The sequence below is a fragment of the Pongo pygmaeus genome, chromosome 3 (genome assembly GCF_028885625.2).
Source record: "Pongo pygmaeus isolate AG05252 chromosome 3, NHGRI_mPonPyg2-v2.0_pri, whole genome shotgun sequence".
NCBI lineage: Eukaryota > Metazoa > Chordata > Mammalia > Primates > Hominidae > Pongo > Pongo pygmaeus.
This window is the reverse complement of record NC_072376.2, coordinates 81,369,530-81,396,388: the sequence shown is the minus strand read 5'-3', so window position 1 is coordinate 81,396,388 and position 26,859 is coordinate 81,369,530. Positions and strand designations below refer to the sequence as shown.

Genomic DNA, 26,859 nt, shown 5'->3' with positions numbered 1-26,859 from the left:
CTTGACTCCTCAGAGGCAGTTAGCCTGGGTAAAGGTAGGTAGATTGGAACATATGAAGGAGGGGTCTCTTTTCCCTCCAGTGGTTCTTGCAAAACTGGTTTTTCCTGTGTCTTTCTTTTCGTCTCTTTGGGCTGAAGCTATAAGCTCCTGTGACTTTCCATTTAACTCTGTGTTTACTGGTGAAGCTTTCACTTTGCCTTTGTAGCTGCCAGCACAGCTGATTTCTCTAGGCCCAAGCTGCAAGAGTTCTGCAATAAACTGCTAAACAGGGCTGCATTCAGCCATGAGTTAATATAAGGAAATTTAGTCTGAATGCCCTGAATGTCCTCTGACTCTGGTAACCACCTTAAACACATGGCCAACTGTCTCCCTATCTATAGTACATTTGGCTGGCCAGCCAATATCAAAAGAAGGCTATTCTAATTCACAGAGAGCTCTCAGCATCTGAGGGGTTAACTTGACTTCTTAAACTCCTACAAAGCCTTTTCTTAAAGTTCTTTAACATGCATTCCAATGGGGTGGGTTTTGATGATTTTCCTCCCATTTCCACCCAGTTACGATGCAGCACATTCACCTTTCCTTTCATTTTAGACCAATTGGACCCCATTGGTCCTACACTTTGCTCAGAGCATACAGCCTACACTAAGAGATCTGCAGCTTCACACATATCATTCCCATTGGTTCCTCCCAGAATCGTCTCTTTCACATGCACTCACACACTACCCTGCTTCCAGTTCCCTTTCCTGGTTGGGGCAGCAAACCACTCTCGCCATGTCCATTTTCCTTCTGAACTGACTTAGTGAGCCACTCTTGCATCCTGTTTTGGTTGGAGTGTGAGTTTCATCCAAATTGGCAAGCCACTCTCGCCGCCCCCAGCAGCTCTGTGTCGGATTAGTTGTCACTCCCTGGGAAGTGATCAGGCTCCCTTTCCGTCCTTATGGGATGGGTCCTGCCTTGGGCCCCAAAACTTTACCGTGGTTCTGAAGAAAGTGTGCCATTCCTGGAATCATCTGTCAACCCCTCCAGGTTCCCTTGTGCTGTCAGGGAAGGGGCACTGGGGTCCTGGGAGAGTTGCTCCTTTTTCCAGGCTTAAGTTCCCCTGATGGGTCCTGAAGTTACTAATCTCCCATGGCCAGGGCCCCAGACCACCCACAAGCACAGGAGACAGCCAAACTGCCATCTCTCAGTTGCATCTGGGTGGCCAGAAGTGTTGCAGAATCAGGAGGACCAGAGAGAGACCTTGGGGTGCATACAGGAGGATATCTTTATTGAGTGCACTCAAACCCAGTGGACCTAACATCCGAAGATGGGGCCCCCAACAAAGACAGCACTTGACTTTTATACATAATTTTAAAAAGCAGTGGGCTAACTTGATGCAGGCTTACAGTGGTGCAAAGGCAGGGATACAGAGGCAGAACAATTAATCAAATCGTGACAGTTCATAACTCAGGAGTACACATGACCATTGCTATGCAAACTAGATGTCTGTTATCTATGTTTTGCTCAAAAGAGCCTTGCATTGGTTTATCTTATAACCTTCACCATGGTGCCCAGACAGCTGTATTTCAGGCCTGCTCAGGCTTCTCATGACCTTTGCTGTACTTTTTAGATAAAACAGAATACTTGAAGTTACTAGTTACAGAGAACAAGAATCTATAAACTCATACCATAAAACAAAGGAAAAATTGTTGTTCTTCTCCCTATATTGAGGGAGTCCTGGGAGAGTCTCCAGACCACATTTTTTTGTGTGTGTTGTGGCTTTTTAGGTAGTATTATCAAGACTTTCCCTGGGCCTGGGCTGCACCCATTGCTGCCTCTGGGACAAGTTAGCCTAATACAGGAAAGCTTATTTCTCTTTTTAATTTTATTTTTCTTTCTTTCTTTAGTTTCCTGCCTCAATCTGAGTAAATTAAATTATCCTAAATGTGAACTTTTCAGGTAGAAAATTTTCACCCTTTAACTCTTTAGAGAATTTAAGACTCTTAGTTTTGCAACATTATGGCACTTTAAACTTTTGTGGGATCTGGGCAGGGGCTGATGCAATCACATCAGCCTTTTCTTCTATAATGTTACCAACCATTGTTCTCAGACAAAACACTGCAATGCTATTTTCTCCAGAGCTCTGGGAAAATGTCCATTTCCTATGAAGAAAGAATTTGCTCCATCACAAAAGAGCAATAACACAGCAAACACTATTGTAAAGAATGCTACAAGAAATTAGGATGGAATATCAAATATTAACTGGAATTGCTGGAGTAGAAGCTGTGATAAAACATACATAATATGAAATTTTCCATCTTAACCACTTCTAAGTGTACACATTGTACTGCTAGGTACACAATCTTATAGAACCAATCTCCAGAACTTTTTCTACTGGTAAAGTTAAAACTCTATGCTCATTAAACATTTTTTTATTTTGTGGTGTCCTTTTCATGTGGTAGCCACCATTCTACTTTCTTTTCTTTTTTTAATGAATTTGACTCTTTTAGATACCTTATATAAGAGGGATTACAGTGTTTGTCTTTTTGTGACTTATTCACTTAGCCTAATGATATCAAGTTTCGTCTACATTGTAGCATAAACCACATAGTGTCTATCTGTTCATTCCTTAATAGATGCTGGGATTGTTTCAAGGTCTGAGCTTTCGTAATAGTGCTGTTATGAATATGGATGTGTAAATATCTCTTTGAGATCCTGATTTTAATTCTTATGGATAAATATCCAGAAGAGAGATTGCTGCATCATATGGTAATCTTATGTTAAATTTTTTGAGAAACCTCCATACTGTTTTCAGTAGTGCCAGTTTTTTAAATAAACCTCATCACTCAGTTCCTTTGGAAGGAATTATGTGCTACATAACTCTATTATTAATGCATAGTCATGCAAGTGTGTGTGTGTGTGCATTTGACTTAGTATATATAATAAGAATTAAAATAGCATCTTTACACAGTAGTGGGGAAAGATACTTTTAAAAATATGGGACCCAGACTCTTCACTTATAATATTTTAATCACTAATATGGATTCTTAAGAAGACTAGTGTTATTTGTTCACTTATCTTTAATTTTATATTGTTATAGTTCTGCTAAATAACTTGTGTTCATTGCAGACAGCTTATGTATTTAGTCATGAGAATTTATTTCCCTGACTATGAGCACAAAGGAAAAGTTAGTTGTGATTGGGAAGATGTTATATGTTTCTCTCTATATAATCTAACATAAAACATTTTTTTTCATGTTCTTATTGGACATTTACACATTCCTTGGTAAAATTCCTGTTTAGCTCTTTTAAACATTTTTTGATTAGGTTATTTGTCTTTGTAACATTGAGCTGTAAGCTTTCTTTATATATTTTTTATATAAGTCACTTGTAATGTATGTAACTTGCCAATGTATACTTCAAACTCTGGTTTCTCTTTTGACTTTATTGATGATGTTCTTTGATGTGTGAAAATTTTAATTTTGATGAAATCCAATTTACGAATTTTATTTTGGTTGCTTCTTCTTCTGGTGTCATATCCAAAAACCTTTCCACATTCAAGGTTACAAAAAATTTTACTTTGCTGTATATACAATTGCTTTTGGTGCTTTGAAATATTAATGAATTCATCCGTTCAGCAACCCCATGAGGTCGATAATGCTATGACCACCACTGCCATTTCATTGGTGAGGAAGTTGAAGCAAATGAAGTCCAAGTAACTTGTCCACCCCACATCATTATGTAGTGGTTTCTCAGAGGCTTGAATCAAGGTGGTCTGGATCCAGAGTGCCAGCTCTTAACCACCATGTTATGCTGACTCTTCTATTTGGGGGTACAGATATTTTCAAAATATAATAATCTCTATTTTCCACTCAGGTAGCCATATATTAATTGTAATTTTATTACTAACATATAATTTCAAATATGTAGAATTATCATTCCAGTTTTGTATCACTGCATGAAAAATTGTTTCCAAACGTCAGGCCTTAAAACAACTGTAATCAACTTATTATCATTTCTCAGATTCTGTGTGTTGGTTGGGCTCAGTTGTGTGTTCCTTAGGCAGAGTTTCTTAGGTAGCTACTTTCTTTTTCTTTTTTTCTTTTTTTTTTTTTTTTGAGACGGAGTCTTGCTCTGTCACCCAGGCTGGAGTGCAGTGTTGTGATCTTGGCTCACTGCAAGTTCCGCCTCCTGGGTTCGCACCATTCTCCTGCCTCAGCCTTCCGAGTAGCTGGGACTACAGGTGCACGCCACCACGCCCAGCTAATTTTTTGTAATTTTTTTTAGTAGAGATGGGCTTTCATCGCGTTAGCCAGGATGGTCTCGATCTCCTGACCTTGTGATCTGCCGGCCTCGGCCTCCCAAAGTGCTGGGATTACAGGCGTGAGCCACCGTGCCCGACCAGGTAGCTACTTTCCTATGTTGCCTCAGTCTATAATTATTTGAAGATCATTCACTTACATACTTAATGATTCAAGCTGAAAGGCTCAAAGTGCTAATGGGCTACCAGGATTTCTTAGGCATGTATTTGTGTCTCTCTGCCAAATTGTCATTCATAATGGGGACTACAGATTGAGTTGAGGAGGTGTGGAGAGAAAAAGAGACATAAAAACAAAAGACAGAAAGAGAGAGAGAGAAACAGAGAGAATATATGTTTCCAACGTAACTTTGAAATTAAGCTGCATTATTTCCACTGCATCTTTTTTGTTGAGACAGCTACAAGGTCTGCCAGACTTCAAAGGGAAGGAATATTACCTGACAGGAAAATTGTCAAAGTATTTACAGTCATGTCACAAAATCACAACCATTATAACCTTTTGAAGAAGACAGCAGAAGTTGTTAAGCTATTGTAAGATTCATAAAATATTAAAAATAATAAAAGAACAAAATATGAAAATTTTGTTCATTTAGATTTGTACAGTTCTTGTAATTTTTTAAACATTGTATTATATTTATCCATAGGTATTTTAAACATGGAACAAGTGTTCTAAAAAAAAAGCCGGAAATCAATAAATTAGCATGTGAGAAACATGATCAATTAAAATTTTTTGAATAGCACTAATGAATTAATAATTAGTTGTTAATTTTTAGAACTTCCTGTATTGATTTTATGTGTTTATTACACAAATTAATTTTTAAACCACATAAGTAATACATGAAAATATTATAAAAAGTTAAATGCTGTGTCCTTGGATTTATGTGCATTCTTCTAATTTTTTTTTTCCTTGTACAAGTTTACATATATTTTAGTACATATATTTTATTTAAGTTTACATATATTTTATTTTATTTCATTGCAAGGACTTTTATTTCTGGAAGCAATTTTTTTTCTATTTAGCAGTGGAATAAACTGTTCTCTGCAATGGTTATACTCACACATTTGTTGGAGGTATGTGTGTTCATTGACTGGAGCCATTTAAGTGCTGGAGGAAATATTTTGTTCATACATGTGCTTATATGGAAGGATTTCTGCATGACAGATTTCTAGATGTAGAACTTCAGTTTCAAACTGTATATTGACATTTTATTTTAGAAGGTTATTTTACAGTATACTACCAACATTCAAAAGAAATGAATATGTATATGTACATGTATGTTTAGCAAGATTGAAAACTCACAAAGTCTCTTCATTTACATATATATATATATTTATACAAGTACAAATCTACATATTTAGTGACATATATAGTAATATATATGTGTGTGTATACATATGTGTGTGTGTGTGTATATATATATATAGTGATATATATTTAAATCCTGCGTTAGTCTTAAGGATATTTGTTGTGAGACTTGGTTACTGATGAGACTTCTGATCAACAAAGAAAACTGGGTTTCTGTCAATCTAGACCACTTTGATAATAAAGTGCGTCCCTGATGTGCAGATGAAAGGAGATTTATGGCTTGATTTAGCTGGTTTCCACAAAATTTATAAACTTTTTGTATTCTTTGTATATATATTTTTGTTATGCTAAAAAAATTAATATTGCCATATTATATTTATAGGAGGGAAGGATCAAAACTCTGGAAAAAAATTAGACATGATCATTTAACGTATAGTTATGTACAATAATAATTATTATTTCAAACTGTCTTCAATGAACGTGTTGAATTTTGCAACACACCTATTAGATAGTTAAGTGATGCTGTGTCTTGTTTCAAAAGAAACGGACATGTATATGTACATGTATGTGTAGCAAGATTGAAAATTCACTAAGTCTCTTTAGAATGCATTTCCTATATTATCACAAACTAAAATTAAGAACTTACATTTGCTATTAAAGGTCAAAAAATGAGAATAAAACCAACATGAAATTTAGGATTGTTTTTTCTAGTTCTGTTGAGAATGATGACGATAAGTTGATGAGAATTGCACTGAATTCATAGATTGCTTTTGGCTGTGTGGTCATTTTCATAAATTTGATTCTACCCATCCATGAACATGGGAGGTGTTTCCATTTGTTTGTGTCATCTATAATTTTTTGGGGCAGTATTTTTTAGTTTTCTTAGTAGAGGTATTTCACCTTCTTGGTTGAGTATATTTCTAAGTATTTTATGGGTTTTTTTTTCTTTTTGATTCAGCTGTTATGTAAAGGGTTGAATTCTTGATATGATTCTCAGCTTGAAGTCTGCATAGCCAAAGCAAGACTAAGCAGAAAGAACAAATCTAGAAGTATCACATTACCCAACTTCAAATTACTACAAGGCTGTAGCTATTGAAACATGATGGCAAAGGTATAAAAACAGACGTATACCAATGGAACAGAATAAAGAATCCAGAAATAAAGTCAAATACTTATAGCAAACTGATCTTTGACAAAACAAACACAAACATAAAGTGGAGAAAGGACACCCTATTCAACCATTGGTGCTGGGATAATTGACAAACCACATGGTACTGAATCTACATCTCTCACCTTATAAAAAACTACTTGAGATGGATGAAAAATTAAATGTAAGACCTGAAAAAATAAAAATTCTAGAAGATAACATCAGAAAGTCTCTTCTAGACATTGTCTTAGACAAGGTCTTCATGACCAAGAACCCAAAAGCAAATACAAAAAAAACAAAGATAAATAGATGTGACTTAATTAAACTAAAAAGCTTCTGCACAGCAAAAGAAATAACCAGCTGAGTAAACAGACAACTCACAGAGTGGGAGAAAATATTCACAAACTGTGCATCTGACAAAAGACTAAGATTCAGAATCTACAGAGTTCGAACAAATTGTCAAGAGGAAAACAATACCATCAAAAAGTAGGCTAAGATCATGAACTGACAATTCTCAAAAGAAAATATACAAATGGCCAACAAACAAAAAATGCTCAACATCACTAATTATTATGGAAATGCAAATCAAAACCACAATGCAATACCACTGTCCTCCTGTAAGAATGAACATCATTAAAAAACCCCCAAATAATATAATATTGGCATGGATGTGGTAAAAGGGAATACTTTTACACTGCTGGTGGGAATGTGAACTAGTACAACCACTATAGAAAACAGTATGGAGATTCTTTAAAGAACTAAAAGTAGATCTACATTTTACCCAGCTATCCTACTACTGGGTATCTACCCACAAAAAAAAAAAAAAAGAAGTCATTATATTCAAAGACTCATGCCCACACATCTTTACAGCAGTACAATTCCTAATTGTAAAAATATGAAACAAACCTAAATGCCCATGTACTATGTACAGAAGATGTACTATAGAAAATGTACTACACACACACACACACACACACACACACACACAAACTGTGGAATACTACTCAGTCATAAAAAGGAACAAAATAATGCCATTAATAGCAACCTGGATGGAGTTGGACAACATTATTCTAAGTGAAGTAATTCAGAATTAGGTAACCAAATATTGTATGTTCTCACTTACAAGTGGGAGCTAAGCTATGAAAATGAAAAGGCATAAGAATAATATAATGGACTGAAGGTTGGAGTGGGAAGAGGGATAAAAGACTACACATTGGGTGCTGTGTACACTGCTGAGGTGAGGGGTGTGCCAAAATTTCAGAAATCACAACTAAAGAATTTATCCATCTAATCAAACACTATCTGTTCCCTAAAAACTATTGAAATAATTTAAAATATGAAAATAAAATCAACCAGATGAATATTTTTAAATGACCAGAAAAAATGGGTAAACTGAGGCTCAGGGTGAAAGACTGGCTCAGCAGAAAGGTGGACTGGACCCCAGCTCTCCTGACTTGAGCCCAGTATTCTTTCCACCACTCACTCACTCATTTCTTCATTTTTAATTTTTTTTTTGAACAAACATGTATTGATTTTGTTGATATCACACGGAAAGCCTGAACTGGCCCATAGAACCAAAGACTTTGTAAAATAGTTCAATATTACTGTAGGAAGCAGGTAGTAGTTGCTATATTTCTAATTCCACATACTTTCCACTGGAGATGACTAAAGCTCTAAAATGATAAACATTTTGTCATAACTTTAAGAAAAAAAAACAACTGGCGCTTAAACAGTATGCACCATAAAAGCCAAGCAGCAGTACTCATCTCAAAATAGCGAAAGGAAGAGAGAGATTTTTTTATACAATTCAATTGTTTAATCGTTCCTTTATCAACAGTTAAAATATGAAAATCCTGCTCAAAATGAAGCCAAAGTAATCTGAGTATTTACAAAACAGTATCAATACTGTCAGTGGGCTTCTTAACATTCTTGTGTTTAAGTACAATATATGAAATGTACTTGAGCGCAGTAAAAATTTTTTCATGTAACCTATGAATGGGAGCAATAAATTTCAATATAAGCTCCACAGATTTACATATAAGCTTGTATGGGTTTATACTATTTTGTATTTTCGCTAGTATTTTCCTTCTTGACAAAAAGTATTTCTAACCATTAAACAAGTATTAAATCTCTGAAAAACAAATTTTTATTTGACAAGGCAAGTAAGTTTTGAAGAGGTTTTCTGTCATAGAAAGAAAGGAATGTTGCATCATAACCTTTCTTGCTGGAATAAACTGAAGAAGTCCCATCTATCAGGTTTCCCAGCTTCAAGCCTCAAATACAACTAATCTCTTTTTCCCTTCTTTCCAGTTCTAGCAAATTTCAAGAAACAAAACATACAACACTTTGTGATGATAAATATCACAGTTGCCACACAGGCCAGCAGGAACCCAATCACATCCAAAGAGTGGTACTGGAACCAGGTGAGGTCGTGAGCTGCAACCCGAAGATGCTTGGCTCCTTTATGGCGCATGACAAATTCAATCCAGAAGACTGCTCGATCCAGGGGCTTCACTGGCTGATCATGATAAATTCTTGATAACTTTATAGCGTTCTCTTTATATCTGAAGGATAAACATAGAGATATCAAAATTGGAAGTAACTTAATTTGCTTGAGCATATCAAGTCCATGTAAGGTTTTTATTTTGTTTTTATTCGTTTATTTATTTATTTAGATGAAGCCCTGCTCTGTCGCCCAGGCTGAAGTTCAGTGCAGTCTCAGCTCACTGCAACCTCCACCTCCCGTAGGGTCAAGAGATTTTCCTGCCTCAGCTGGGATTACAGGTACGTGCCACCATGCCCGGCTAATTTGAGTATTTTTAGTAGAGACGGTGTTTTTCCATGTTGGCCAGGCTGGTCTCAAACTCCTGACTTCAGGTGACTTCTCGGCCTCCCAAAGTGCTGGGATTACAGGCATGAGCCACTGCATCCGGCCTATGAAAGGTTTTTAAAGTGTCAAATGATTCAAAGTAAATGTCATTGAATTGACATAGAATTTCTGTAATTTAATTTGAATCATGATAGAAACTTTGGCTTTTAAATTGGAATTTTATCATTGACAAATATTTTTAAGGTAAAAACGGAAAGTCTGGTGAGAAAACTGGTTTCTTTCAGGCAAAGCAAATATGAGCCATTTCTTTACTTTTTGTTTGTTTGTTAATTGTTAGTTTTGGTGGGTACTTAGTAGGTGTATATATTTATGGGTTGTGTGAGATGTTTTGATACAGGCTGCAAGGTGAAATAATCACATCATGGAGAATAAGGTATCTTTCCTTAAACATTTATCCTTTGTGTTATGAAAAATTCAATTATACTCTTTCAGTTCTCAAACAGGCATATAAGAACATGCTAAACATCATGAGCAATTTTAAGTGCTTTAGGAAAGATAGTGAAAATACATTTTGAGAACTATCATTTTTAAGTTCCCAAAAGGAATTGTGTCATGGTGAGTGAAATGCCTCATAGCTAGTCAGTCTGCTTCTACCCTACCTTTTATCTCGTACTATTTCCTCCCCAGTAGCCAGAATGGTATTTTTGAAATAAAAGTCAGATTTTGCCACTCCCCTAATTAAGATTTTTGCCTGACTTCTCATCATATTCAGAATAAAATCCAACTCTGTTATTTGGTCTACAGGACCCTGCAATGTCAAACACTGGCAAGCTCTTCTCCTAACACTTTCCATGCATGCTAAGCCTTCTAGAGACATTGGCCTTCTATTTTTCTTTAAGCTCCCAAAAGTGTTCTCATCATAGCATCTTTACACATTTTGTCCCCTCTCTCGCGCTCTTGGAGCATTCTTTGTTGCAACAACCCAAGGCATGCTTCTATCTCTTTTTGAGGCTTCCCTCTAAGTGTTACCTCTAAGAGAAGCTTTTCCTGGCCACACTATGATGGAACCTCTAGGATTTTCTCTATTGTTTTATGCTTATACTGATATTTGATTCTTAGAATTTTAAATGCATTATATACTTATAAAATAAAGCTTTAAATATTGAAACCAAAAGATAAATATACATACACTAAGTGAGTAGGTCAAAAGTGCAAGATCATCTTGAACATTATCTTGAAGAGAAGATACCAGTTTACCTACTGCTTAGATCATGATGTAGGATATCACAACCTGCCTAGAATAACTCTCTTTTCCTGAACCGTTTAGCCACTACTTTTATCCTCCAATTAAATATTAGCCAAATATCATACATTAGTTTTCTTTGTTTATATAATTGAATGTAATTGAATTATATAACATATATTCATTAGAGTCTGTTTTTTTTTTTAATTTTTGTGTAGCAGTTGTTATTTTATTCCATTTCTGTGTAGTATTTTGTTGATTGCTAAACCACAGATTATGTCATCATTTTAAAACCAATAGACATTTGGGTTGCTAACAATTTTTGGACAATATTAATAATTCTGTCATAAACATTCTTATATATGAAATGCAAGAGCTCTGTACCTCCCCTCACAAGATGTGCAACAGCTGTGTGGCTCATCTGTTCAGCCTCCGTGCACGTTCAAGCCCCTTACGGTAGGGGGAGCATGCAGATAGGAGGTGCAGGAGCCTGTGTGAGCGCCCCTGGGCTCTGGCCACAGAGAGCATCCAGGAGTTGGTGGCTGCAACTCCCGAAGCCCAAGTGGGTATGTGTTAGTGTACTCTTTTAGCTTTGCCATGTACTGATGGCTTAAGTGTCAACCAGTTCAGTGCCCTGTTAGTACTCAGGTCCTTGTCCAGCATCCAGGAAGAATCAGGTCACACATGGACTTGAAGGATGAAGGCAGGGATTTTATTGAGTGGTGGAGGTGGCTCTCAGTGAGATGAATGGGGAGCTGGAATGGTGATGGAGTGGGAAGATGATCTTCCACTGGAGTTTGGCCATCCAGCATCCAATCTCCTCTCTTCTCCAACTGTCCCCAGCTGAACTATTCTCAGCATTCAGAAACTCCTCTTCTCTCTATTGCCATTCTGCCACTCTTCTGCTCTTCTGTTTGTGCCGGATATTTGGGGTTAATATGGGTACAGAATAGGGGAGCATGGTGGGCCAAAAGGCAACTTTGGGGCTCAAAAACAGAATGTCTGTTCTCAATTAGGGGCATGAGTTTTCAGGCTTGACGGTGGGAACTTTGCTGGGGAAGTGACCTCTTAAACCAGTATTTTTCTGTTTACTGTCCATGTCATATATAGCACTAGGTTTACATATTTATATATATCTGTTGGATATACAGTTGAAAGTAGGATTGCTGAGATAAAAGTGCATGCATAATTATGATTCACTTTTTGTCTTTTTTTTAATTTTTAATTTTCAAGTATTTTTATTTATTTTTATTTTGAAACGGAATTTTGCTCTTGTTGCCCACGCAGGAGTGCAATGGCATGATCTTGGCTCACTGCATCCTCTGCCTCCCAGGTTCAAGCGATACCTCATGCCTCTAATCCCAGCACGTTGGGAGGCCAAAGCAGGTGGATCATCTGAGGTCAGGAGTTCGAGACCAGCCTGACCAACATGGTGAAAACATGTCTCTACTAAAAATTCAAAATTGGCCGGGTGTAGTGGTGCACACTTGTAATCCCAGCTACTCGGGAGGCTGAGGCAGGACTGAAAATTTTTTTGAAGTATATTTTTTTAATTTCCGAAATTAAAGATATTTTAGTTATCATTCTAAAAATCTCCGTTACTTCTACCAAGGTTGGATCATATACTCTTTATGATATTGAATCTTTTCAAATTTACTGAATCTGCATTTATGGCCCACCACAAGTCACTTCAAATAATTATTAACAATTCAACATGCTCTAATAAAATGTGTCTTCCAGTTGATATATATAATACATATTGTATATATATATATATATATATATGCATGTGTGTGTGTGTGCATCCTGTTACATTATAAGATTCCATTTGTTAACTGTGTTCTTCTAATGCTTTATATCCTTACTCATTATTTGCTCCTCTTTTTAAGGTCGGTTTAGATTTAATGGAAGTATCTGTACATTCACATTTAAATAAACCACCTGATTTGATATTTCTTTTATATTGGTCCAATCTGTTATATGGTACAACCTGTTTTAAAAGTATTCCTTTAGGTGATACCTTCCTTACCTAAAAACATTATTGATAGTAGTCATAAATGCTGAATTGATGGTAGTTGGACTGGGTAGGCATTTTGCACATTGCATCCTTTGGAGTATAAAGAAATCAATTATTAAAAATGGGGCAGGGATAGCATTAGGAGATACACCTAATGCTAAATGATGAGTTAATGGGTGTAGCACATCAACATGACACATGTATACATATGTAACAAATCTGCACGTTGTGCACATGTACCCTAAAACTTAAAGTATAATAATAATAAAATTTTACAAAATTCAACTTATTAAAATTAAAATTTTTGTGCTTCAAAAACCATCATCAAAAAATACAACACTAGTATGTACAGAATAAAACAAAATATTTGAAAACTATACATCTGATATAAGATTATATTCATAATATACAAATAGTTCTTAAAACTCAATATTAAGACAAGTAGCAAAGTTTAAAAATTTTCCAAGGATTGAAGTAGACACTTTTCCAAAGAAGATATATGGTCAATAAGCACACATAACAATGCTCAACATTTTTAGCTGTAACAAAAATCCAAACTGAAACCACAATGAGAGATCATTTCACACCCACTAAGAAGGCTATAATGAAAAGATAATAACAGGTGTTGGCAACAGTGTGGAGGAACTGGAACCCTCTTGTACTGTTGGTGGTAATGACAAATGGAACAAGTACTTTGGAAAACAGTTTAGCAGTTCTTCATAAACGTACAGTTCCCAATAAGCCAGCAATTACACTTATAGTTCAACCCAAAAGAAAGGAAAACATGTTTATTCAAAAACATGTGTAGCAATGTTCCTAATAGCCACAATTGGAAACAATCAAAAGTCCAATGAACTGATAAGTGAACAAATAAAATATGGCATGTCCATACTATAAAATATTATACTGCTCTAAAAAGAAATGAGGTATTAATACACACTACAACATGAATGAATCTAAAAACTATTAAAAAATTATGCTCAGTGAAAGAAGTCATTTACATAATACCCTAAATTGTATGATGCCAGATGTCTTCACGATTCATAAGCATTCTAAATATATTGGAATTTTACACTTTAAATAGGTGGGTTTTAAGTCATGGAAGTTATATCTAATTATCAAGCCTGTTACAATAATGAAAACAATAAAAATGAATTTTTCAGCAAGGAAATAGTTATACTTTTAGACATTACAGATATTTAACTAAAATATTTTATCATATTTCTCCAAGTTTATCCTTCCTTTCTACTGTGGACTGATCACATAGTTTTCCAAAAACCGTCTTTTTTATATTATCTATATTACTTTAAAATTATTTTTGTGTAGAAAATTGTTTCACTAATTGGATACCCATTAAATGTATGGAGTTCAAAACACAATGTTTAAATAACCACTCAAAAATAAAAGAAGATTTCAGATGGGTTATATCATTTAAATTCTTTCAAAATTAGTCCCTTGATAAAAGGATGAAACTCATACCTACTATTGAGAAGATATACGATCTATAAATACCACCTAGTAAAAAAAATATTGTTATACTCACAAAGGGTCATTAATTACTGTCTTCAGTGCAATGAGCAAGTCTGTACTCGACATTGTGTTGAAGTCCAGTCTAATAGCTGCTCCCTTGGCCTTCATGTGTGCAATGTTATCAGGTTGATCCGCTAACAATGGAATGCCCACCATAGGGATCCCATGGTAGATCGCCTCGTAGATGCCATTGGATCCACCATGAGTTATAAAAGCCCTGGTTTTTGGATGACCTAGGATTGGATGAATTTTAGCAAAATTATTCATAGGAATAAAATGAGAAATGCACACCTAAAGGCTCAAGTGACACTGTTTTCTAGCTAAAACATTGAACTAAATTAAAATTGTGTTTCAGACTTCAGAGGAACGAGCACCTACTTGTGCTGGAGATGTAAGTGAAAGCTATATGGTGTGTGTGACTTCAGACTGAAAAAATATTAAACAATATTACCAGTTGGACTAAAGAAAAAGTGCAATCTAAATAAAATGTGCAAAAAAAAAAAAAAAAAAAGAAGCAAAGAAAAGAGAAGGACATGTAAGAATGTGTTCTCCTAAGTGCTCTCACAGAATGTGATATGTGAGATGTGCAAGGCAGCAGGCAGTGGGGTGGTGGTGGTGCTAGGCCTGCAGAAGGACAGGTCACACACTTCATCATGAAATGTGTCATCACTTTATGATTAAGATTAGGAATTTAATCCTACAGAAAATGCAGAGTCCCTGGTGATAGCAGAAAAGCTATTATTTTTAGTGACATTTGAAATAACCCTGCATAAAAAGAAAGAACAGGTGTAAAGTTATAGAAATAGGTGACAAAGAGACAATCTATGAAGTTATACAAAATAGACATAACACCTGAAATAAAAATACTCTGATTCTGACCATAAAGAATGTGAATGTACATCGTAAAATGCCAACAATTATAGCTTATTATTTTTCCCACAGGACTGGAAAATAAACATAAAGAAGTTTCATTTTATTTTTCAGTTTTTCCATAACAAATTTTCAATAAGCTTATTTCATGATTAATCGTTAACACTCTAATGGGCTGTTACTAATATATTCAGTATTTGTACTTCATAGTCATACCAAGAAGGTCATTCTGGGGTATCCACTTGTACACCCGAGTATTGAGTCCTAAAGTATGTGGTTTATTCCCATCAAATCTCCACAGAACCTGTTGCAGTAAAGAAAATATCTTATTCCATGAGTAGAACTCTGAAATTATAGAATGTTAGAACTCTAAAGATATTAAGAATGAGATCGGGGATGAAGGTAATAAAACTACTCAAAGACTGATGTAAACAGAATGCTAACATTTCATTTTCTTAACTCTTATAATTAGTTAAGTATATAAGGAAATCAGGATCTTCCAAATAATAGCTTAGAAAAATGAGATTATCAATGAAAAGTTCAAGTATTTAAAAAATTGTTATGCTTTTCAAAAGAAGTCCTATGTGTTGCCAACCATCATATGAAAAAATCTTAACACCACTGTTCATTAGAGAAATGCAAATCAAAATCGCAATAGATACTATCTTGAACCAGTCATAATGGCTATTATAAACTCAAAAGGTAATAGAGGTTAGCGAGATTGTTTAGAAAAAGGAATGCTTATACTCTGTTAGTAGGAGTGTAACTTGGTTCAATCATTGCTGAAGACAGTATGGTACTTCCTCAAAAACCTGGAGGCTAAAATACAATTCAACTCACCAATTCCATTAGTGGGTATATACCCAAAGGACGATGAATAATTCTCTTATAAATGCACATACACATGTTTATTAATAGCAGCAGTATTCACCATAGTAAATACATGGAATTAACCTTAATGCCCATCAATGATTGACTGAATAAAGAAAATGGAATAGGGTACATATACACCATGGAACATTATGCAGCCATAAAACATAAAACAAGATTTTGTATTTTTCAGGGACATAGGTGGAGCTGGAGGCTGTTATCCTTAGCGAACTAGCATAGAAACAGAAACCTAAATACCACATGTTCTCACTATTAAGTGGAAGCTAAAAGATGAGAGCACATGAAAACATAGAGGGGACCAACATACACTGGGGTGTATTGGAGGGTGTAGGGGGAGAGAGAAGATAAGGTAAAATAACTAGTGGGTACTGGTCTTAATGCCTGGGTGATGAAACAATCCGTAAAACAAAACCCCCTGACACAAGTTTATCTATGTAACAAATCTGCTCCTGTACCCCTGAACTTGAAATAAAAGTTAAAAAATAAAATACATTTAATTTTAAACACATAAAAATTCTAAAAAATTATATGTATAAAAAAACTCAGTCATTATAATTCTAGTGAGAAAAAGCAGTAACAATTTGGTAATTACCTATATGTTTATTTTGTTTTATGTATTTTATATTAGTTTTCATCTTCCAAATTAAACATTAATTTATTCATTTTTTAGTATTATGGGAAGTAGTTCATGTATTTCTGCTTGTCTATAAGTTATTTTATTAGAGTTTGATGTCCTTTGACAAAAAAGCAAGTTGATAAAATTAGCTACTTGTAAGAAATAAATTAATGCTATAAAGGTAGTACACATAACTTCTTTGAAATTACAAATTATCAAGCACTACTTCCAGGAGAAATTTAAAGGGACAATTTTTGAGACAAATTCAGCGTCTCATCAGTATTGCTAATTTTGGTTCTTTTTTCAGCACTGACATGAGAAACCTGTTGGTATCATCAATAAAGATATAGCTGTTGAATAAATTCAAAATTGTATTTTTATGAATTTGGTCAACTGTTAACACTTAGACAATGTGCTACAAAGCTTTGACTACAGTGATTAATATGTTCTGCTATAGCCAAGACATTTTTATGTTTAAGTTACTAATTTTGGAACCCCAAAGCAATCCTCATAAACTAAACAATAATTTACAGTGTTTAACTTTTACTTATTATATCAGTATTAAAATAACTGAGTTTTCAGCAAAAACATTAGTATAGGTCATTACAGGAAGACTATATCTGATAGGGAACTAAAAAGTAATTGACAAATACACAAAAGTCACCATTTTATTCTATGCAGAAGAAAATATATTCCTACTATGTTCTATGGAGGGAGCATCTTAACCTGTTTCCCTGTCTGGCTTCCTTCTGTTTGACTCCTTCCTGTATTTCCTCCTGCTGCCTCTACTGGGAGGAGTTGTTAATCTGATAGTTAGTGCTGAGTCCTTGTGGGGCCACATTTTATACAGCACAGGATCCACCTTCAGTTCAGGATCCATCTCCATCCTTTCTTTTTCATTCTCCTGCTTCAGACATTGGCTGGGCACAGTCCAGCAAGAGAGGCTGCTTTCACTCTTTCTCTAAATCTACCTGGCTGGGTGGGAACTTGGACTAAGTCTGTCATCCTAGGCCATTCTTTCTCTGAATAGTACCCTGAACATCACTCTGATAGGCCTATTCCAAAATGTAGAGGAAGTATATGAGGCAGGATTACATGGCATGCCTAATCTGCATGATGCATGTTAGACATTTTGAAATACCTGCTATTGTTATTGTGCTAGTGAAGTTACCCATTAAAATGTAACTTCTGATAACATCTGTACTGTGTCCAATGCCCTCAGGAATCCTTAAACATAAGGATCAAATGTCAGGGAAAGAATTTGGTGATATCTCTTACCTGACCCCAATATCATGGTAATACCAAAACTTTACCTACACCTCTTAATATAATTTATTCCTGATCACAATATTAGTGCCAAATTTATTATCCATTAATATATTCTTTGTATTATTTTAGCATTTTCCATGTATATTTCTGATTTTGAACTAATATCTGATAATTAGTGCTTTCCCAACAGCTACATTTCTAGGCAGAAAATTTCTATAATTGGATTCTATACAGACTTTAACAGCCTCTTTTAGTAGTTTTTCATACCAGTAAGAAACTTTACCTTACCTTTTGTGGGATCTTGGCAAGGGCTGATGCAATTACATTAGCCCTTTCTTCTGTCATGTTACTGAACATTGACCCCAGTGAAAACACCACAACACCATTTTGTCCAGAGCTCTGGACAAACTCTTCCATTTCCTGTGAAAAAAGAATTCGTTCTGTCATAAAAGCATATTAGCACAGCAGGCACTACTGAAAGAATTGGTACAAATTACTAAAGAGAGAAAATCAAGTATTATCAGGAATTATTGGAGTTAATTATGTCTTTTAACTGACTCAATCACTCCATTTCTTATGAAGAAGATGTGTAATATGAGACAGTTGGCCTCTACCAAGGGTATTTATGTAAATATGTGTGTGTGCCTGTTTGTGTGTGTGCGTGTGTGTGTGTTGTGTAAGGGAGAAATGAAATGGAGCTATTACATACATATTACATAGTAGTTGGGGACATAATGTTAGAAAATATTGTAGCCAGACTGTTCACTTACAATATTATAGTTACTAATATAGGTTCTAGGAAAGAGGCATCACTTGGCTTTAATTCTATATTGTCATTCTAGTAAATCACATATCTTTATTTCAGGCAGGTTTTCTATAGAATTGTTTTAGTTTGAAGTCATCGATGGTTTGCTTCCTTAACTATAAGCACTGAGGAAAAGTTACTCACAGTTACGATGATTTATGTCTACATTTATCTTCCTCTGTAATCCTTTACACTTCACTTAAATTTTGTCAGAGTTTTCCAGTCTTTTTTCAAAAAAGGTAAAAATAATCATAAAAGGTGGTGGTTAAGAATCACTGACATTCTGGAGTCTGGTTGTGGTTTGGAATTTCTATGAATTAGTCCTGAGAGTCTCATTTACAATACAGAATTGTATGGTATATAGTTAGATAATTGAATGATCATATTTTTCAGGTGATTGTTTAGGTGGAACAATCGTTCCCTGAAATCACACTGTAAAATTGATGTGCTATTTATAACTGCATGTGAGGAACTCTCATCGTCACTTTGCTGTGTCTCGGAGGCAGCAGCACTTGCAACATAATGGGAGAGGCCACCAGGGCTTTCCACAGGGGAGATCTGGTCACCCTCATGAGTGGCTCACTCACACCACCCTTCCTGGTGAAGATGTGCTTGGCTAAAATTGATTGATATTTATTTTGATTTGCTTTCTCCAGTCTATGCCAATATTTAAATTTATAAACTTTCAGATTTAATCATTAGAGTAAAAGGCTTTCTAACTGTTGTTTATAAAACAAAGAAAAAAATCCAAATATTGACTGTTAAAACCATCCATATATTGCTAATATTTTTTCAAATATGATTTTTAATCTTAAGACATCGATGTTAATGTGAGAATCATTGTACCACTATTCCAGATAACACATGGGGCATATAGGCATTTTGTGTGATTGCTGTTACCTGTTGCCACATTTAATGTAACTTGTGTTCAGTGTTCACTCTCACCGGCTTGATGCCCAGAGCCTTCTTCAACCACCCAGTGTTGAACTAATCTAAACTCTGTTTACTGATTCATCACTGATATGGACTGGTTGTTTCCCACTCTGTGACAACTTCATAAAAATTATGCAAAATCAATGTAAATAATTTAATAAAAGTATGAAAAGTTTTAAAAAGAAAAGGAAATTTTTAAAAATTTCTATCTAGAGAGATTACCAATGTAAATATGTATGTTCCATCATGGCTTTTATTCTATTTACACATGTACGCATGTGACATTTATTTAGAAGGTTTTAACCTTATTGTATATACATTTTTCTCCTACAGAAAACTTGTCATCTTGTTATATTTATCATTTTCTACTTCACTTTACTTGCATTATGGCTGACAGTGTAATTGAATATTTGATTGATAAAATTATTGTAAGGCTATAGTATGCATATAGTATAAGTTTTTAATAATTCCTTCATTTAAGATGTTTGATTACTTCCAATGTTAATTTTATGAATATTTTCCATAAATATTAAATATGTACATCTTGATTTATTTTTCCTCAGTAGGATTACATGAGACTATATTATGAAACCAATGGTTATGTGCATTTTTAAAACACCTGATATATTTTGCCAAGTGTCCTTTTCTCTTAAAACATACACAAATTATCTGAGAATCTAATATTTAATTGAAAAGAAAACAACTTGGGTTAACAATTATTTTACATAATAAACAAGTAGATAACCGATTTTACAACCATTGACTTGCATTCAAATCTTTCTGCAAGTTAATAACAACAGCTACTATTAGAAATTATCACTATTGTAGTACAAGTCATCCTTTTTCTTGTCCTTCTACACCTCCTATTCTCATCCCCCTCCTGTTAGCACTATCACTTTCCCTTAATGTGAATAGGAAAATCTTTCAACACTAGGGTAGGGTTGCATAGAATTTTCATTAGTCTTACTTCAGCTTTTGTCTCTTTAGAAAGTTATAAAGCACATACAATTTGCAGTCAGCGTAGATATTGTATTTTAATCATGGAATAAATTCTCAGTTTTATGTAGACAAAAAACCTTAAGAGATTACTTAATAATGAATTAAAGAATGCTCACTTTCCACATATGTCTTAAAAGTATGATATTAATTTAAAATGTATGAGGTTCTTGTGTTCCTTGATAAAGAATATCATCTTCAAAGTAGACAAAATTATTTTGTTATTGAAAACTGTTTACTATTCAGATACAAGTGATAGAAATTATTTGGTCTTTATTATACGTGCATCATTCATTTTCTTCATGCTTCTCTGTAGGGAGCTTTGGCGTCTAGAGACAAGTTCCACCAGGAAGCTTTAGTAAGTTGCTTGTCATAAAGCCAAAAACACTTGCTCTAATAGGGTATGTTTCTGTTCTAGGATGTAAACCTCTGGTATCTCAGTGTAGGATGAGTTACATCCTTGAATAAAATCAAGTGAACACTTTGTTTGGCTGCAAATATTATTAGGGGTACACATTTATATTGTGGAGTAATTATTTTCTTTTAAGCTAGAATACTTAGGATCCTTATCACTTACAGTAGAATTTTAGAATTTCAACTTGCTCATCTTACTGGCGAAACTAGTATGCTTACTTTTATTCAAGTCCACTGGATGTCTGTCACCCACTTTTCAAGAGAATGTAATCTTGATGTGCTGAACAATCTGGTTCTATTAAATGGAGAATGATATCTCAAGTGACTTGCACATGTTAAGTAATTAATAGTGTTAGTAATCATAATAAAATAACCATAATTGCAAAATTAATATTTCTGAATCACTGACTATATATAAGAGAGACATTTTAAGTGTTTTGTCTGTGTTAACATTTTTTCCACAAAACACAATATGAAATGGATACTATTACTGTAAATGTAGGCATAATTATTTCTATCAACATTCTAGTTTACTTTTCCATCATCTGCTGCCAGATTCCATGCAAAATTTCCCAAATGGTCTGCTCTTTCTTTCTTTGTTTTTTTTTTAAATAATCTTATCACATATCTTCATTTCCTAACTCTTTTTAGTAGTTCCCAAAACTGTTTAATAAATATGTTAACTCTTAATAAGTATCTGGCTCTAACTTGCCTCTCAGCATCATCTGATTCTTACTCAGCCTTTCCCTGCAAGCTCAACTTGGAGTTCTGAGAACTGTTCTGAACACTTTATCTCCTTTTCTTTTTGTGTTTTCCTGTCCCCCTCATTCTTTCACCGATTTATGCACATTGTTCAGCTCTCAGCTTCATTATCAGTGACTCTAGGATACTTTCTATTATCTCCACTGATGCTATCTTGGCATTGGGTTTTTCCTTGAGATAATAGCTTTTGCACAATTTTTATTACTTGCACATATTCTATCTTTTGAAATAGAATGTAATGTGTGTGGGGACAGAATCTGTGTCTATTTTTTTTTCTCTTATCTATGGTTTCAGTTAAACTTTTTATAAACATTCTTTTAATGAATGACCAATACCTTCTTATGTGTTGCATAATCAAGGCTTTAATTTAACCAACCCTATTTTCAAAGTCTCTTTAGTATCCCTCTCTGTCTATAATAATGATGAAACCCACATACTTATGATGGTATCAACAAATCAACATGTACATGAGTTTCTAATTGGTATCTGCTTTACCCCGCCCACTTCCCATCTTTCTTTCTAAGTCAAACACTCTTCATGAAGACTGTAGAATCATTCCTACTAAAAATTCAAAGCCAACAAAATAAAACCAATAAAATTATCTTTACCTTAGGGAGGGGTTTGGCAGGTTTGCAGTGGAGTCCTCCAACAAAAGCAACATTTGGTAAGAGTGGATGAGGAAACTGAAAATCCCAGGAGTTTCGAATAAGCCATATGTCAGCTTTCCCCATTGTCTCAGATAAGGTAGTGGGTCTTCCTGACAGGAAAAAGAAAAGAAAAGGTGGATGACACAAGATAATTACATTAGGTAATTTTCTGAAAGGGATTAGAATAATGTAGGCAGAAATGTAGGCAAAGTGTCTGTTCTTTGAAATACATAAACATATATTCAAATATAGGCATAGTTTAATTTTTATGTATTATGTATTTTGTCCATGTGTATTTATAAGAAAAGCAAAGTGATAGGAGAATTTTGAGGGTAAACCACATCATCGTGCTAATGTCACATCAGAATACTCACAATCATAAACAATTATTAAAATAATCTATAGAGAAGTAAACATCTATTTCTTTACCCTTTAATGTTTCAACAGTAGCACATAAACACTTAAACAACTCTTTGATCTCTGTGATCAACTAACTCTGCTGTACCCATAAAAACAATTTTCGAAGAAATAGTCTAGTTTCCACAGTTCATTAATCTAATCCTTTTATCTTTGGTTATTCAAGTGAACCGTGGGCTATTTTGAGAGTGTGGCTGAAATCCTTGTACCCACTTTTGCCTTTGATTCATGCTAAGGTATTAATCATATTAGCTTTTAAGTAAATATATTTGTAAATTACTCTTAGAAAATTTTGAGAAATTATTCAACTAGAGATTTGTATTCAACCTTAATTTGGCTCATATTTTATAATAAACAGGCATAGTTTCAAAAAAAACTATATAGATATAACAATGTTCAGATTCAAAAATATGATTGGTCTTAAAATGAATAATTTCCAATCTTTTAGTGAAGGAATGTAGAGACATTAGAAACTACAAATTACACTTACTAGTTTTTGCATTTGAGATAGAGACACTATTTCTCTCAATTGTGAAGGAAACCTTCTGGTAACATGGGGATGTATTTTAATTTCAGAATAAGGAAACTGAGGTATACAAGGAAAAATTATTTCTGCAATATTACATAGATAGTTGTTATAGAACATTGTGTAACTACTGAATCTACATGTATGCATTCAGTAAGATGTTTGTTGACAGGTCTGACTTTTTTTAAGACAAAAAAATGTATAGTAAACCAGATGTGTGATTGTTTAAATAAATATTAGGTGCACTAATATACAGGTTTATGACTTCCTAGAATGCTCTGTATGAACAAGAGCCACAGGGTTTTAACTGACCTTATAATTTAAGCTTTTCTATAATAATTTTCCGACTGATAGATCATCTTGTGTTTTCATTTCATAAATTCACATACAAAAAACTCCACTACTGGCCAGGTGCGGTGGCTCATGCCTGTAATCCCAGAACTTTGGAAGGCCGAGGCTGGTGTATCACTTGAGGTCAGGAGTTTGAGACCAGCCTGGCCAACATGGGGAAACCCTGTCTCTACTAAAAATACAAAAAATTAGCCAAGTGGGCTGACACGCGCCTGTAATTCCAGCAGGGAGCTGAGATTACACCACTGCCCTCCAGCCTGGAAGAAGAGCAAGACTCTGCCAAAAAAAACAAAACAAAACAAAAAAAACAACCAACCAACCAAACAAACAAACAAAAAACAAGTACCCTGACTTTATTGCTTTATGTAAGCTCAGCTTCAAAGGCACAGGAAAGTTAGATCTCCATGTTACCAATTTAAAAATTTACTTACTTAGAACTTCACTGTAAAACTGATCCCACTTCTTCATATTAAATATTTGGAACCAAAATTGAAAATAAACCACATAGATCATATTTTTTACCCTCTCCATGAAAGTCATTTGGTCACTTAGTTCTGACATAACAACAGGTACATAGGAAGGTGGAAACAGAAATCCTCCACTATGCTTTTCAATTGTGTAGCCAGCAGAGAAACGGAGACTGTACACAAAGGGTATGTTAAATAGCTCAGCCAGCAGTTCCCCACAGGGAATAATAGCGTCTGCAAGAACAACATCAAATTTTGACTCTTGTAGTTTTTTCATAAGTTTCTTATTTGAAATTACATCCTTACAGAACTTTCTAATTATGTCATTAAATGTCCACATGATTTCTTGTACTTGTGAAAAATATGACCAAAATGTGTCTTTTGGAAGGTCTGCCCATCTCTTGACCAGTTGCATGAAGATATCCTCAAACTCAGTTTTAGTTAAAGATACAGGATAAACTTGAAGTTTAAGAGTAGATGGGCTGTTTGGATCAAAAAGAATGGAAGCTGAAGATGCCAACACAGTCACCTCATGACCCCTCTGGACAAGCTCCTCCAGGATTGTCTTCATATTCATCCAATGGCTGAATTCTGTGGGCCACACCAGCACCTTTCCACAACTCCCAGAGATAATATAACAGCTCAGCTGTATCAGGAGAAAAACTGAAGTCCATTTCGTAGACATCCTGGTGCAATGGAATGCTTTTTTCCATTTGCTGTTTCTTTCTGTCATTTCTTATGGTTATATCCATGGATAAATCAATCACAAAGTTAAAATGTAACTTTTACACTTCTAAGTAAATACATTATCATTAGATTAACAGTCTGAGCATGCAGATGGCAAGGAGATAAAGGAAGGTAGATGGCCTGTTTACATAAGTGTGTTTAATGTCCCTTTTATGTTTATAAGTGCTATCTTTCAGCTAATATCAATGTTCTTGTATGGAAACATCACTTGTCTTCTGTAATATATTTTAGAAGAGTTTCCAGAACCATAGCCATGAGAGGTTCATGTTTCTGCATTTTGTTTGACCCAGAACTAAAAATAAAATAACAAAATATGGTTCAAATAATTTTTGTATACTTTGTTCACATATAATTTATATACCACACAGCATCTTCAACTGAGATGTGGTGTGCAGAGTAGGCTTCCATTTTTGCTGTTTGTGCAACTTAGCTGTTCTGCCCTTCGAGCTTTGGAGAGTCCAAATGTACTAGTGGTGGAAGGAATCTACCAGTTGCTGCACATCTGCTCTACAAAAACATGGCCAGACTGCTTCTTTAAGCAGGTACCAGATCCTTTTCCTCCTCACTGGGTGGGACTTCACAACAGAGGACTCCAACCACTCCCACCAGTGTTCTTGGGTCTACAGAGATTTGAAAACTCCCTGTGACAGAGCTCCCAGAGAGAGGTAGGGGCGGGCATCTTTGCTGTTTGATTCACTTATCAATTCCAGTCTGTAAGCTTTGAAAAGCCCAAGCTGATTGGGGTGAAAATGATACACCAGAACAGCACAGCAGCCATATAAAAATGGGGCCAGACTGCTTTTTTAGTTGAGTCCCTGACCCCCGTCCTCATCACTGGTTGGAGCCTCCCAACCGGGATTTCTGGCTACCACCGCTGGTGTTCACCAGCTGACAGTTTCTAGGCCTTGCTGGTAAAGAGATCTCAGGGGGCAGGGCAGGCTGACATCTTTGCTGTTTGGGCAACTTAAGCCATTCCAGCCTTCTAGCTTTGGAGTGTCCAAGGCAACCAGGGTCTGAAGTATACACCCAGCACAGCACAGCTGCTTTGTGAAAATGTGGCTAGATTACCTTAAGCAGGTCCCTGATACCATTCTTTCTGACTAGGGGTCTGATCTCCCAAATGGGATCTCCAGCCACCTCTTAGAGGTGTGTTTGTGCAGGAAACAGGTCCATACCTCCCTGAGATGGAGCTACCAGAGAAAAGGGCAGGCTGCCATCTTTGTTTTTCTCAGCCTTCACTGGTGGTACTTACAGGCACTAGAAAATCTGAGGTGACTAGGGACTGGAGTGGGCCCCTAGCATACCACAGCAGCCCTATAGAAAAATGATCAGAGTGTAATGTGGGTGCCTGTTCCCATATGTCCTCATCAGGCACATCTTCCAGGATTGAGTCTCTAGCCAATGTCTGCTCAAGCCATCTAGCTGGTAACAACTTGGCAACTCCCTGGAGAGAGCCCCTGGGGCAACAGAAAGCCTCTTGGCCACTGCCTCTGCAATGGAAGTTTCCTTGCCTCCCTTGGACCAACAAAAGAGCAAAGACACTGAGCCATTTCTGACTTGCATCTCTCTGAGATGAAGCCACAAGAACAAACAAAGTAGCAAAGCAGCAAGCCAACTTATGTGGACCCCAGAGGGGTGGGTGCAGGAGAATCTGTAGCAATGTGTGGTCATCTCCCGAAGTTCAACTTTCATGAATAAGAGACCCTAGCTCTTGGGTAGCAGTCAGACCTGATCCCTGCATGGTGATCCTGCACATCAGATGAGGCTGGTCTGATTTCG

General features: G+C 35.4%; 1 protein-coding gene and 1 pseudogene across 1 annotated transcript; one reads left to right on the top strand and one right to left on the bottom strand.

Annotated features, from left to right (window-relative positions):
- The window catches only part of LOC134739521 (UDP-glucuronosyltransferase 2B4-like), a 374,361-nt pseudogene that overhangs the window by 111,806 nt on the left and 235,696 nt on the right, over positions 1-26,859 (top strand).
- LOC134739432 (UDP-glucuronosyltransferase 2B4-like) lies at positions 8,612-25,018 on the bottom strand. The gene is made up of 6 exons (XM_063663721.1): positions 24,298-25,018; positions 22,534-22,682; positions 18,304-18,435; positions 15,456-15,543; positions 14,383-14,602; positions 8,612-9,313 (listed from the first exon to the last, which is right to left on the bottom strand). Exons 1-6 carry the CDS (start codon positions 25,016-25,018, stop codon positions 9,034-9,036), a joined length of 1,590 nt encoding a protein of 529 aa, XP_063519791.1. The 3' UTR covers positions 8,612-9,033.